Here is a 13,033-nt window from a genome sequence, read left to right as displayed (position 1 = left end):
ACATCTCCTCTATCAATAGCCATTAGAGCTCATGGCTAGCTCGCCTTTATCATACATACGTAGTAAATCTAATCATCCCATTTGCGAAGACGCCAACCTCGCAACTGCGAGCCACAAGCCCAGATGTACGAGTACGCAGGCCATCGCTATCCAAGGGTATCGATCGGCTCAGACCACAGGACTCATCAACAGCGCACATACTAACTGGACGCATGCAGGACCGTCCAAGGGAGTCATTGATTCCTCCAACCTCCGCGGACCATCATGCTTCTGGCAATGAGAATACACCACGCAGGTGGCTCAAACCATACTACGTACCCAGATCACAAACCATAGCACGCATTCTCACCAACCATGCATCAATCATTTCTTTCCCTTCTTCTTCCCCTTCTCCCCCGACGTCTTTTCTTTCACAAAACCCCCCTTCACCAACGCATCCCTCCCCGCGGCATTGATAATGCGAAACCGATCCGGCCCCAACAACACACCCCCATACCATCTCGTCACCACAACCACCACATCCCAAACATCCATCAATTGCATCAAATGCAGTAGTCGACCGCCAGCAGCCGTTTCCCCATCATCATCGCAATCCTGCACAATCATCTCCGTAGCTTCACCATTCTTATTACCACTACCGCCAGCAGTAGAAGTAGATGATTTCACCTCGCGGATCCTCCACGCACTGATATTATGCGTCGCGGATGCGACCTTCTTCTCGGTTGCGAGCAGATGATCCAGAAACGCCTTTGCCTGATCCAGACTCGTGACGTAGGCGGCGCGCCCAACGAAGACGGATTTCTTTTCCGTGATGACATCGGAGAGAATCCATGGTGGTGGGCTGGTGAGGTTGAATATATGGTAGTCGGGAGTATTTGATCCTGTGGTTAGCGATTGATAGTTGTCATTCTCGGTGGTTGTTTCCTCGGAGGCTGGTTGGGTGTGGGAGGTTGTGTCATGGTTATTGGTGGTGGCTGTAGCGCTACCGCCAATATTGAGCTCCGTGAAAGCCTGGACAGCTTCATTGATCAGGTCGAATAGACATACTGCGCCCGGTTGGTATGTGCGGCTGAGAATGTCCTCTAGTACATCGACGGCGAGCTTGCCCTCTCCGCGTGAGGCCGTGGATGCTGTTCCTAGGATTTTGGGAGGGGTGTCGGGATATGTTGAGTCGAAGCCGAGGAGGAAAGACAGGTGAGGGTGTTCTGGGAGTTGGAGCTTTATTGTTATTGAAGGAGGAGAAGAATCTGAAGAGCTGGGTCCCCCTATGTCGAGAGTTGAGGGGCCGGTTGAGGTAGTGGTATTCGTGATGGTGAGGGTGTCCGGTTCGTAAATGGCATTGATGGCTTCAATTTCTTCCGCCAAATCGGTATTCTGTAGGGATTCGAGGGCCGGATCCATTTTTGCGGAATTGGTAAAGGCTGGGCAGCCCGGGGCGGCGACGGCGGCGGTGGTGATGGGTGGCTTGATGCCGCGGGGTTTTAAGATTATCGCGCATTGCGCCAGGACGATGACGGTTATCTCTGCGATGGAGCGGATTTGTTCCGATATTTTCTTACGATGTGTATTGTAGCTGAACCAAAGTTATTGTAGAATTGGCTCTATAGCTCAATGGTAGGGCGTCAGTTTTCGGTACTGAAGATTCTGGGTTCGAGTCCCAGTGGGGTCGTTTTTTGTTTTTTTGGGAATCCCGCACCTCTGCTATTCCTTGTTAGGCTCGCTGTTTGGATTCCCTGAAAGCAGTGGCTGACCACCCCATAATAATTTTTATCGAAATGTATACTTTCAACGCTGGTTAGAAATTGTTTTTCTTTCTTTACTCGGAGACTGAAGGGCATTTGTTACCAGTAGATGATTCAATCGGTGAGATTCATGCGCCAACAAACTCGAATATATATTCGCTATCCAGAATGACGGATGTAGTAGTATGGTGTATAATAAATTAAAGTGACCCATTCTAACAGCCCAAACCCAACAAATTGCCTGAACCCTTTGCCTGCAGCCTACTAAGCGCAACTTCCTCATCATCCAAGCCATCAAGATTCTTCCGTTGCCAAAATGCTCGGAATCCATCCACCAACCTCCGGGTAATGCCCGACACATCCTCGGCTGGCATCGCCGCAAAGCACAACCTGTAATATCCCTGTGCTCGACCCAGAAGCTCCTGTGTAGGAGCAAACATGGTCCCTGGACCAGAGAGACACAAATACGGCTTTTGCATCAAATGCAGCCACAAAGCTTGGATCAGCCTCTCCGGGCCATACTTCTCCAGCAAGGGGTGCGTCTCAATGCAGACCTTGACCCACACAAACATACCACCAGTGGGCCAGGAGAACTCATACATCTGCATCTTATCCAGGACCTCCCAAGCATTCTCATCGTCCGCCATAGGTTGTGGTGCATCGTCCCAGGCACTATCGGAGTCAATGAGATACTTACCCTCTTCGAGGATGGCACACATTGTCTGCATGCGCTGTTCGTATCCCGCACGGAGACCTTCCAGCCAGCGAACCCAGCCGTCCATCTGCCAGGCTTGTTCGCTCTTTTTAGACTTATTCTTACTTGCGTCTGTGGCATTCTGGCCATCCTCGGATTGCTGGCCCACAATTAGTTCAGCCACCATGGCCTGTACGAATCCCGACGGCTGCTGAGTTGATGTCTCGGTGAGACGAGTCAGTCGTTCGATTACAGCCGGCTGGGCGGTAATCCATCCTAAACGACAACCAGGAGCTATGGTCTTCGAGAAGGTGTCGAGACGCACAACGCGCCCGTCTGTATCAACAGAGAGATATGACGGCACCAAAGAATCCAAGAAATCGTACCCGGAGGACCTGCCGTGGGCGTTGTAATTGCGTGGGATTACATCTACGGCATCTGATCCTCGAAATCCGGCCTCCATAGCAGTTGCAGACGGATACTGCAAGTTCCAGTACGGATCGTCTTCTATGATGATGATGTCAAATTGCCGACAGAGAGCATAGATCTCCCGCCTGCGCTCGACCGACAAGGTCCCGCCCGTCGGGTTTTGGCCGATACTGCAGTTAGACAAGGCGAGTTTAGCCAACTTGAGAGGAAGTTCTGCTACAGATCGTTGGAACTTACGTGATTGTGTACATCAGGTGCGGAAGACGGCCCTTTCTAAAATCCCAGTTCTCGAGCACGTCGGCCAACCCTCCCTTACCATGCGCAAGCATGCCCTGCGCGTCTATGGCTACCGGAACGATGTTGAGGCCCCGCGGCTTCACAGTTTGGATTGCATTCATATAAACGAATTCCTCGCAGAGTATGCCCTCGCGTTGGCTGATCCAGTCCCGACGAGGATCCCAGGGGTTGGTAAAGGTTTCAATGGCCTTGGAGAATCCGTCGGTCGCACCGCACGTGAGGAGGGTGTTAGGGCCGCCGGCATAGGGGACATTCGGATGAAGGTGGTTGCGGGTAAACTGGCGGATAAAATCGGCCATCACGGGGAGGCCTTCAGCTGTTCCATACTGTAGGGCTGTGGTAAGATCAATTTTCTTTAGGAGATTGGTGGTTGGGCTTTCTTTCGGGACAATTCTGCGCTCGGTTGAAGGGGAGCCACTGGGGGGCTTGATCTGGTACTTGTCGGAGGTTGCGGGAAAACGCCGAGGATGGGCAACGGTAGCTTCGAGGGTATCATAGGGGAAGTATGACGCATTTGGCAAGCCTGATGTCGCAAGAGGTCAACAAAGTGGCACAAGTGCAACCGCCGTGAATCGCCCGAAGCAAAAGCCAGAAGATCAAGAAGCAGATGAATAAACGTACCACCGGCCAAGTTGGCAATGCCTGGGATGAAAAAATACTTATACAGGCTCTTGGTTTCGCTCGCCTCCCTTCTCTTCGTGACCGAGGAGAAATGATGCGACAGGTCCAGTGGAGGAGACAGCGTTGTGTAAACCATGATTACAGCGGTTGGACGATAGCAGTCCACCCAAGACAACCCTCAGTGTAATACTTGGTCGACTGCCGGAATGGTCGTGGGAGGAGTTGCATGAATCATTCGCGAGATGGATGCTGAACTGGCGGCGACCCCGATATAAGCAAGCCGGGGATGGTTATCTTGGTGCTTGATAAGCAGAACCAGTCCGGGTTGGGGGATGGTTCGCTCCACTTGGTGAACCGGCGATTGGATATGCTGCCGCGATAGGCTATAGCACAACAGACTTGATGGCTAGTGGCTGTCACAGAATGAGGGATCACGATTCCTCCTTCCGGGGAGGAGTTAGCGGCTGCACAGGCTGGCTCCTCGACCCTTATCCGACGAATCCGAAGATCCAGCGCGTGCCAGAGTTGCTCGAGCACGGCTGGCTATCAAGCCCAGTGCTGTCCATCTTGAGCTTTTCCTGTTGCTGGCTGCATTGACAGGTTCACCGCTGAACTCTAAACCGGGTGTCACAAAGGGTACACCAAATGATATCGTTATCTTATGCACAAGTGATAGGCGAGTCTGCAAGTGTCAGCCGAAAACGATGCCATAGTGGGAAGGCTAATCGCTACTGCTTTTAGAATAGAGACACCAGTGCGTCCCACTTTCGGCCCCGTCAGAAAACGGTTTCTCTTCCAGAAATCCTTGTGCCGCGTTTGCCTCGAGTCTTGTGGGGAGCAACACCAGACCCTTTGGTAGTAGAATATCAGCTATAAGGAGACCATACTTGAAATAGGTGACAGCGGGATCTTCGAACACTATTTGAAAAGTAACTGCTTGCGCGTTGAAGAAAAAGCAAAACGAGCTAAGCTCGACACAAGCAATGACAAGAGCCTAATCCCGCCACCTTTCAACCTGAAGAAATCGACAATTGGATAGCACTCGTAAATTAAATGGCGTTGAAATGATAGAAAAAGACCACTGTGCTACTATTGTTTTCGACCCTGCACAACCAAACCCAATTCCCAGCCCTTGGGGTACTCCGCCTACTTATTGACCGTCGGTCGGCTCTTGTCTCGCGATCGGCCATCGACATTCATCGTACTGCGCATTTCTGTTGCACTACTAGTAGTATAAGCGTAGGCATGCAGTCAAAATCATATAGAAAAACAAAAGAAAATACAAGTGAAAAAAAGAAAATAAAATAAAGAAAGAAGGAACAAGAAAATGAAATCACTAGCCAATAACTTCCAAACTATCTACTAGATCTCCCACAACTGTCTGATACCCTATTTTTTCGAATGCTCTGTAGGTGTTGAGAATGCACAGGCTTGCTCAATGATGCTGGAGCTACAAGGCTCTCCGCATGGAGCGACGGTTGAAAGTACTATGTTACGCTGCGGCAGTCTTGCTCCTTCGCCGAATAGCATGTCCGAATCTATAGAAGACGTACGGGACCGGCGTCATCAGCAGGGAGATACACCCCAGAAGTGTAAGCGACCAATGAACACCCAGGTTAGTGTACATTGGAATAGACACAATGACCATAGCTCCCGCGGCAATATATCGCATGAATGTCGCGCTCACTAAAGCACTAGCAGCAAATATCTCATACGTATCGATCAAATACTGATAGCTGCTTATGAAAATGCCCTGCACTGAAAACCCAAACGCCACAGATGCGATTAGAGGTGACCAGTACGAGACGGACGGATAGCTGGTCCACCCCATCCAGAAAAGAGATATCGGAAGCCACGGTGCGCCATACATGGCAAACCAGAGTCGCTCTTCGGGTGGTACACTGGCTTGGCCGCTAGCGATGGCTGCTTGAAGCCGTCTCTTATAAGACAGGTAGACATGCGGAACAATGGCGAGTGCAACCAAAAACCCCAAATTCATTCCAATATACGTCAGTCCCACTGATCCTTGTGAAAAGCCATATGTGCGACCGTATATGAATTCGTAACCTGTCAGGAAGCCGAAAAGCACGATGTATACGACCACTAGGTACATCGTAAAAAGGGCTACCATAATCTCCTGAAAGAATAGTTTGAAGGGGCGGGAGCAGCTATGTATTAACCGCACGGGTAGGGTAGTTTGGCGCAATTCGATCTCGGCCATGAAACGAGAGTCACCGGTGATGGCGCGTAGTTGGCGAGCCTTCCATTGCAGAAGTACTGGCCCGTAGGTCTCGGGTACAAGAAAGAAGATAGATGCTGTGATAAGCCCAGCGAGTATCAGAGACGTCCACTCTGACCAGCGCCAGGAGATATCCGGGCTTTGGCCAATGAACGCACCGACCATCGGGGCGAGAAATGGCCCCAAGAAAGACAACGCACAGCACACCGGAAAGGCATATGTACGATCTAAAAGGTCGAAGATGTCAGACATACTCCCGCCGAACGTAGTCAGCGGCGTGCATCCGAACAGTCCAGCAATGAAACGGAATGCTAACTGGGCGCCTAGATTTGGAGACAGACCAGAGGCCATGATAAAGACCATAAGAAGTGACAAGGTCACTAGGTAGACGGGGTTGCGTCCCACGGTTTCTGAGAAAGGTGCTGCCACAAGAGATCCAAATCCGAATGCAATCAGATAAAGTGCAGTGGCAAGAGACTCAGTCACTTCACTGACCCTGAACGCCTCTTCTCCCTGCTTGATGACTCCAGAGTCGATGGAAGAAGCCCACCCCACAAGAAAACCCGTTGTGCCAACAATACCCAATGTCGTCCATTTCTGTCTCACAGGCCAGTTCTTCGGATTGAATGGGTCGTCTGGACCATCGAATCCCACTATGAAGATAGCCTTCCCATTGGTATGTTCAACATCGGTTGCAGAATGGACGCTAACGCCTGGCACAGTCACTCTTCGCCCGTTCTGCAGCACCACCCCGGGCATTCCTTGCGGCGAGACGGAATTATAGGAAGAGGTAGGAGCAGTAGTGCTTGAATAGTTTGTCATAATTTGCCTGTCGAACTGAGCGTCTTCGAAGTCTTCAAGGATGTCCCCAGACGGTTGTGAACCAGGATCTCCAGCGGCAGCAGGGCCATGGATCTTGATGCTTTCGCGTAGGTGTCTGCGCAGACGTCGATATTGAAGAAAAGACTGCATTTTGTTGGCAAGATAATTTAGAGGTCTAACACAGAGCATGTATGTTGAAGTGAACAGCCAGAGCTGCTCTTCCTGCAGATATACCATGTGTATAGCAGTATCCGCTCTTCCGCACCACCCGCCTTTTCCACTTCCGCTTTGCAACGAAGCGATAGTCTCCATCTGAAGCAAATTTATTGCATGCGAGTACCAGAGCGACACATGATAGTAATATCCTGATAGTAATCGTTCTACCTTGTAAGCGGAAATATGGTGGTTATCTCCCTAGCACGACGGCCCAAATAACCGTCATTAATACCGGATCTGCCCACCATGTCCCCTGTCGTCAAAAAGTGATATTTCGGCATCGAAAAAAGCGTTCCAATCCCAGTCAAAATTTTCTGCGATATGTTCATCGATTAAGCCCCCTTGCCATAGTGAACGGTACTCTTCCGTAGATGATGTGTTTCGTTCAAATAGTCCTAAGTCCTGATCCTGGGTGGAATCCTTCAGGAGAGTGATTTCCCACTCTTTCTTCCTCTGTAATAACTTGATCAAGGAATCAACGGTCTCTATGGCGACGTGAACAGCAGGCGTACTAAAGTGAGCCCCGACAGTCTTGAATGAGCGCATGGCGTGGCTCACGTGTGACAATGACTCTTTAGAATCTATTGCGAGCAAAATGCAGAGAAACTGGAAAGGAACGTTGGCAACATGCCACCAGGGAGAACGCTTCTCAGACATACGAACTGCAGCAGCGGTCCCTTCACTACCTAGCCGGATGATGCAGTTTATGACATCGCTAGAAATGCTGGAAGCAGCTACCCGGAGACGGCGGTATATCGTAAATGCTAGATTAGCTTGGGACAAGACTAAGGCATCGTGGGTAAGGGTTAGACCTCCGACGTGATATAGAACATCTTCAAGGTCTGACGGTCTATTTTTCTGATCGGGTTCCAGCTGTTCGGAAATCTGGAATAATGAGACCAGTTCCGCGGTCAAATCTCCCGCTCGCGGCACAGGCGGCTTGCACGAAATGCCTCGTAAGATGACGCGAGACCTACCATATTCATAAGAGATCCACGTATTTAGAACCGTCGCAACCCAAAATAGCCTTCGCTGACTCTCTTCATCGACACCAACATCTGCTGTATCGGAATACACCAGGGAGACCATTCCTGGATCCTGATGCGCCCCTGCTGCTTCGATGATGTGCATTGCAGAGCAGCTGGCCATCCATGAGGCATGAGGACCGCTGGTGCTTCGGAGGTAGAGGGTCCGTAAGACCCATGCAGTAGCATGGTATATAAGTGGTTTGATCATAGTGCAGGATGCTTCCAGGATTTCCTTTGCACAGTGGACCAGCGCTTCTTCGTTTCTATGTCCTTTATCGCCGGAGTAGAGTGAGCCCAAGGCTGCAACACCGTAAAGAACTGGATCATAGCTGTCAAAGGTGATCGCGTCATCCCAGCGCAGGGCGACCTTCTTCTCTAACATATCACGATTGAGAACAGCATATACGGGGTGTATCCGTTCGAGATAGTGGCCAACTAGAACTCTCATTTCATCTTTAGAGACTAGGCTCGTGATATTAGCAAAGTCTTGTATTGGCTCATGTCGAAGACCTAGGTTCCAGCTGAAGCCGTGCACTTTTGGGGGGTTCTGCGGGTTCAAGCTCTTGCCCAGGAAATGAGGGAATGCCGTGCCTGAGTTCGCCTCCATCTGCTGTTGATTGACATCAGGCCTTGCCACGAGTGCCGGAGAGGAAGGCCTTTCGCGTGATTTGCTCGGGGGTCTTGCAATGCTTGGCTTTGATGGCTTCTTCCGTGGCTGTGTCTCGTACGAGCAGTCATATTCGTATTTGAGGCAGAATGAGCATGGCTCATGGCCGTTGCATTTCCGCTTACGCAGCTTGCAGGTTTCGCACGCTTTTTTCGTCCTTCGACGTATACTCCCAAAGGGTGGTCGGGTGGAGCGATCCGTAGCCGAGGACATGATGCCAGTTGGGATGGATGGAAAAGTAGTGGCGGTGAAATGGATGGATGTTGCTGTTATCGCGAGAGGAAGCGGAAGGTGCAGCCCTCCAGCATCGGCGTTCGGAAAGGCAGGTACCCGACATGCCGGCTTTGGCTTCAACGTAGCACATCATTTCATGACCTGGACTTCTTTCTGAATGCTTTATTATCACACCACAACTAGTAGTAGAGATCCAATGATAGCTGGCTATATCTTTAAGTGAGTATGTCTTTGTTCTATGGGCGCTCCATCTCCAGTTGCCGCATGCTGATACGAATAGTCGCGATGATAGTATGACAGGCGCGGCCAAGCAACCGAATATCATCTAGCATCCTGGCATTATACACAGCCAACCTTATATTTCTGACCAGTAATGGTGTTTGATGAGATTGACCTTGCATTGTCTGCGACAGGCTCATTGCAGATCGAAAGAAGCGGAAGCCTTGGTAATTGCTACATGCAGTCACTCTTTGGCTAGTGATTTAGAAAACATCCGAGAGGCTAATAATCAAAGTTTCACAATATCTAACGCCAACAGCCTATATAGCAATTAATGGCTATTCTAATAGCTATATGCAATGGCTCCAAGTAGTCCGATTGTTGACGTGTAATGTACCATCTCATTTACCAGGACCAGTCCGGTTCGGAATCTATCTGCTCTCTTTGCGAACGGCGGCTAATGACTACAGTTGTGCAAACTTTACAAAACAGGGGGCATTTTGAACAGCTTTACCTGCAGGAACAGCAAGGGTAATGCTATCTACTACACATGTTTGTTATCGAGAAACGGAAGCTTACAGAATCACAGGGATCCTAGGCCATGGAGCGACCAGGAAGTGACAGCTCGAGCCTGTACGATGACGAACTGGCAGTGACAATAAATGTCGATCATTACTCCCTGACATCCGCCTCACTCTTGGAGTTAGACATGGAAGGCAAGGGCATAGTAGTACATCTGCCGAGACGTGCCGAGCATACTGGAATTCCGAGAAGCGGACACACTACATCGAAAGGGAGAGCCCAGCATAACGAGACAGTAACTAGAACCGTCTTGCCACACAGCTCGACAGACAAACCCATTTACCGAGGAGCTGTTGCACAAGCTTGTGCAACAGTCTATGGCTTTTATTAGTGTTTATTCCTATCGGAGCAAGGCGGATACATGCACTATATTAGCGGCCATCCATGGAATATTCCAGCCACGCAATCACAGGAGCGATCGATCAAACACTTCTCCACCTCGTCATACTGTTATCCCTAGCCGAGAAGCATATGATTGAGTTTACACACCAAATAATGACCCGGATAATTATTTGACCATGGATATTGGTCTATTGACCCATCCGACCGCTAGGGATAGCGGGTGTGGAGCCAACGTGAGAGATTATGTATGCCAAGGGAGATCATTGCCAGATGGGAGGGAACATCGTGCTGGAAGACATCAAGTGGCTCACTCATTCTGGGTACTGAGTAAGTGTATCCTTGAATAGAAACTTAGTAAGTCGCAGCATCGAATTGGACAGAAAATTACCCATATTGCCTGGTACAGACAACTCCCGTAACCCTCAACCGCCACCTATATTGTTAAGTACTTACTTCACACCACATATCGTGATGCTTCCTCTCTCTCTCCATAACAAAAGCATTATCCCCCACATCATGCTCAAGCAATAACCGTTGAACACCATTGGTTACAATTCTAACTTCTGACAGAAAGCCACCCCTGACTGATGATCTCCGCTTGATCCTCCGCAGATCACCCCCAATAGTTCCAGAACCATTACCCATTCTTCCCCACCCCCAGCACGCGCGTAACCATCTTGTCACCCTCCTCCTACCTACTCCGAATATTGTGGTTTGGTCTGGACCAGGATATGAATATAACTCTTATCCGCTTCACGTGAACGCGCATCACAGAAGCATATAAATGCCCCTACCAGCCTACCTCTGTCCCATCCATCACACTCATCAATTCCACCCAACCCAACTACTCTACTCATAAAAATCATTCTCTAAACAAACCAAACCACAAAACAAATCCGCCACAATGAAGTTCTCCATCTTCGCTACTCTCGCCTTCCTCGGCCTTGCTCTTGCCTCTCCCGCCGCGAACTCCGCGAGCAACACTGCTACTGTATGTCCCCTCACGTCTCGTGTTTGAGGTTCAGCTTTATACCATACATGATATGATCATGAGTGCTGATAAAAATACCTAAAGCTTCCCTCCGGCGCAACCTGCAACAAGGACGGAAGCATGGGCAACTGTCAAAGTGGACTCTGCGTTGTGAGTATCCTTCTATCTACTTCAATGGCACCTGTATAGAGCTAACGGGATGAATGCGTCTTATAGCAAGAGGAGAACGCCAGCACTGGAACTTGCCAGTAAATTAGCTGTTGAGTTGCTTGAACCGGGGGTTACCACCTAGCTATAGGTGGATGTACATATAGCTGTAATGGATTGGATAATACTCAATTGACCTAAATCAATACAACACCAACCTACTCACATTCTCATACAACCCATCACAGACATCAATCAATCCCTCCAAGAATAACCAACCCAACACACCCCACCTAACACTCACCTCAATCCCTCCCATCCCTCTCCCAAACCCTCCCTACGAACCCCAACCTCCGAAACGCCCCCCACAAACCCACCGGAACCTTAACCGATTCCTTCTTCCCAGGCATCTTCCCAATCTCATCAGCCTTGCACTACTTATACCGTCAGCACCCTGCCTCTACCATATAATCATAACCCCTCAGAAACTAACTTACCTCTTCACAACAATAATACCCCCTAACCACAATCGCCCACCAAACCGCCTCAACCGCCTCATCACCCATCCCACCACCACCACCAACATCAACCACCCACGACCCCCCATCCCCACCCTCCAACAACATATCCACAAACCTCGGCACCGCATACACGGGCTTCTCGCGAATCGCCGCATCCCAGATACAGCCGATAAGATCAATCTCATGTAACGGGCTGGCTAGTCGTCGTCCGCTCGTCGTAGATATCCCGTAGTTGAAGTTATATCCGTATTTGTATTTTCCTCGGGGAAAGTTGCACTCAGGCAGGAGGATTCCCTTGAGGTAGAGGGTTCCGGAGTTGGTGGGGGAGAGGAGGATGGTGCCGTGGGGGGTGGGGATTGTGTTTTTGTTTTGGGATGGGGATGGGTTGGTTAGGTACAGGGATGTGCGGAGCCAGGTGCGGAAGGTTTGTGGTTGGAGGGTTTGGGAGGTGATGATGGTTATGGTGAGGGTGTTGCGGGGGATAGGGTTGTGGGTTGGGGATAGGGTGTTCACGGTACATGATATCCTTTGAATGTTTCTGCTTGGGGACGTGGAGGAAACTGGAGTGAGCGATAGGTTGAATGTCCAGATATGGTTTCGGGAGGTGATTTGGATGTTGAATCCTGAGAGGAGTAGGACGTATGCTATGGCTTTGAGTCGGTCGTTTTGGAATTGGAAGAGGGCGTCGGTGTTGTTGTCTTCTGGGGTATTGGTGGATTGAAGAAGGTAGGCATTGGCATTAATAAACGTGACTGTTCCTGTTATTTTGCTGTATCTGATGAAACCCATATATCCGGGCCAGGTGGGGATTAGGGCCTTGACTGTGATATTATTATGGGTTTCTGACAGCTCATGGTGGAAGGTATCTTCTACGGCGAAAGATTTGGTGATTGTTTGTTTCCTGGCGGGAGGGGAGGTAAGTAAGTAGGGTTGGAAATAGAGGTGGATGGTAGCAACTTACATACCAATGTCTGTACAGTTCCCGGTACGCGTCTCGAGTATCCCATTCCTTCACATTGTAATGGTGTATACTTAAATGTCTGGTGGCTATTGCGGGGCCGATATCGTAGCCGGTATGGTCGAAGAGGGTGTCGTCGTCAGAGTCGTCTGGTTCGAGATGGTCGTCTTCGGATAGCTCGGACAGGTCGGATGAGTCGGGTGCTGTGTCGGATGACGGCACGTAGACGGCTTTGTGGCTGGGTGTGATTCTGAGTGGCATGTCAGGGAAGTTTGGCTTTTGTG

The 13,033-nt window shown here is 50.0% G+C and overlaps 5 protein-coding genes and 1 non-coding gene across 6 annotated transcripts; 2 read left to right on the top strand and 4 right to left on the bottom strand.

Annotated features, from left to right (window-relative positions):
• Positions 1-363: 363 nt before the first annotated feature.
• BO79DRAFT_233990 (aromatic amino acid aminotransferase) lies at positions 364-4,009 on the bottom strand (the record flags this gene model as incomplete). The annotated part of the gene is made up of 4 exons (XM_025684325.1): positions 3,784-4,009; positions 3,103-3,685; positions 2,008-3,035; positions 364-1,523 (listed from the first exon to the last, which is right to left on the bottom strand). The coding sequence occupies exons 1-4, from the start codon at positions 3,917-3,919 to the stop codon at positions 364-366; spliced, it is 2,907 nt and encodes a 968-aa protein (XP_025545018.1). The 5' UTR covers positions 3,920-4,009.
• BO79DRAFT_t10 lies at positions 1,598-1,669 on the top strand. The gene has a single exon. It is a non-coding gene; the product is annotated as a tRNA-Arg (tRNA).
• A 1,266-nt stretch (positions 4,010-5,275) lies between the features above and the next one.
• Positions 5,276-6,994, bottom strand: BO79DRAFT_134178 (MFS transporter; the record flags this gene model as incomplete). The annotated part of the gene is made up of 1 exon (XM_025678011.1): positions 5,276-6,994. One exon carries the CDS (start codon positions 6,992-6,994, stop codon positions 5,276-5,278), a length of 1,719 nt encoding a protein of 572 aa, XP_025545017.1.
• Positions 6,995-7,112: 118 nt separating this feature from the next.
• Positions 7,113-8,968, bottom strand: BO79DRAFT_261137 (uncharacterized protein; the record flags this gene model as incomplete). Its single annotated transcript, XM_025686460.1, has 1 exon — positions 7,113-8,968. The coding sequence occupies one exon, from the start codon at positions 8,966-8,968 to the stop codon at positions 7,286-7,288; it is 1,683 nt and encodes a 560-aa protein (XP_025545016.1). The 3' UTR covers positions 7,113-7,285.
• A 2,005-nt stretch (positions 8,969-10,973) lies between these two features.
• BO79DRAFT_283579 (uncharacterized protein) lies at positions 10,974-11,375 on the top strand (the record flags this gene model as incomplete). The annotated part of the gene is made up of 3 exons (XM_025688159.1): positions 10,974-11,123; positions 11,208-11,273; positions 11,340-11,375. Exons 1-3 carry the CDS (start codon positions 11,037-11,039, stop codon positions 11,373-11,375), a joined length of 189 nt encoding a protein of 62 aa, XP_025545015.1. The 5' UTR covers positions 10,974-11,036.
• A 1-nt stretch (position 11,376) lies between these two features.
• On the bottom strand, positions 11,377-13,010 carry BO79DRAFT_261132 (uncharacterized protein; the record flags this gene model as incomplete). Its single annotated transcript, XM_025686459.1, has 3 exons — positions 11,377-11,415; positions 11,768-12,692; positions 12,757-13,010. The coding sequence occupies 3 exons, from the start codon at positions 13,008-13,010 to the stop codon at positions 11,377-11,379; spliced, it is 1,218 nt and encodes a 405-aa protein (XP_025545014.1).
• Between the last annotated feature and the right edge of the window lie 23 nt (positions 13,011-13,033).

This window comes from Aspergillus costaricaensis, assembly GCF_003184835.1.
Source record: "Aspergillus costaricaensis CBS 115574 unplaced genomic scaffold BO79scaffold_1, whole genome shotgun sequence".
NCBI classification, from domain to species: domain Eukaryota; kingdom Fungi; phylum Ascomycota; class Eurotiomycetes; order Eurotiales; family Aspergillaceae; genus Aspergillus; species Aspergillus costaricensis.
Note: the sequence above shows the minus strand (reverse complement) of the source record. Positions and strands in the feature narration are given on the sequence as shown.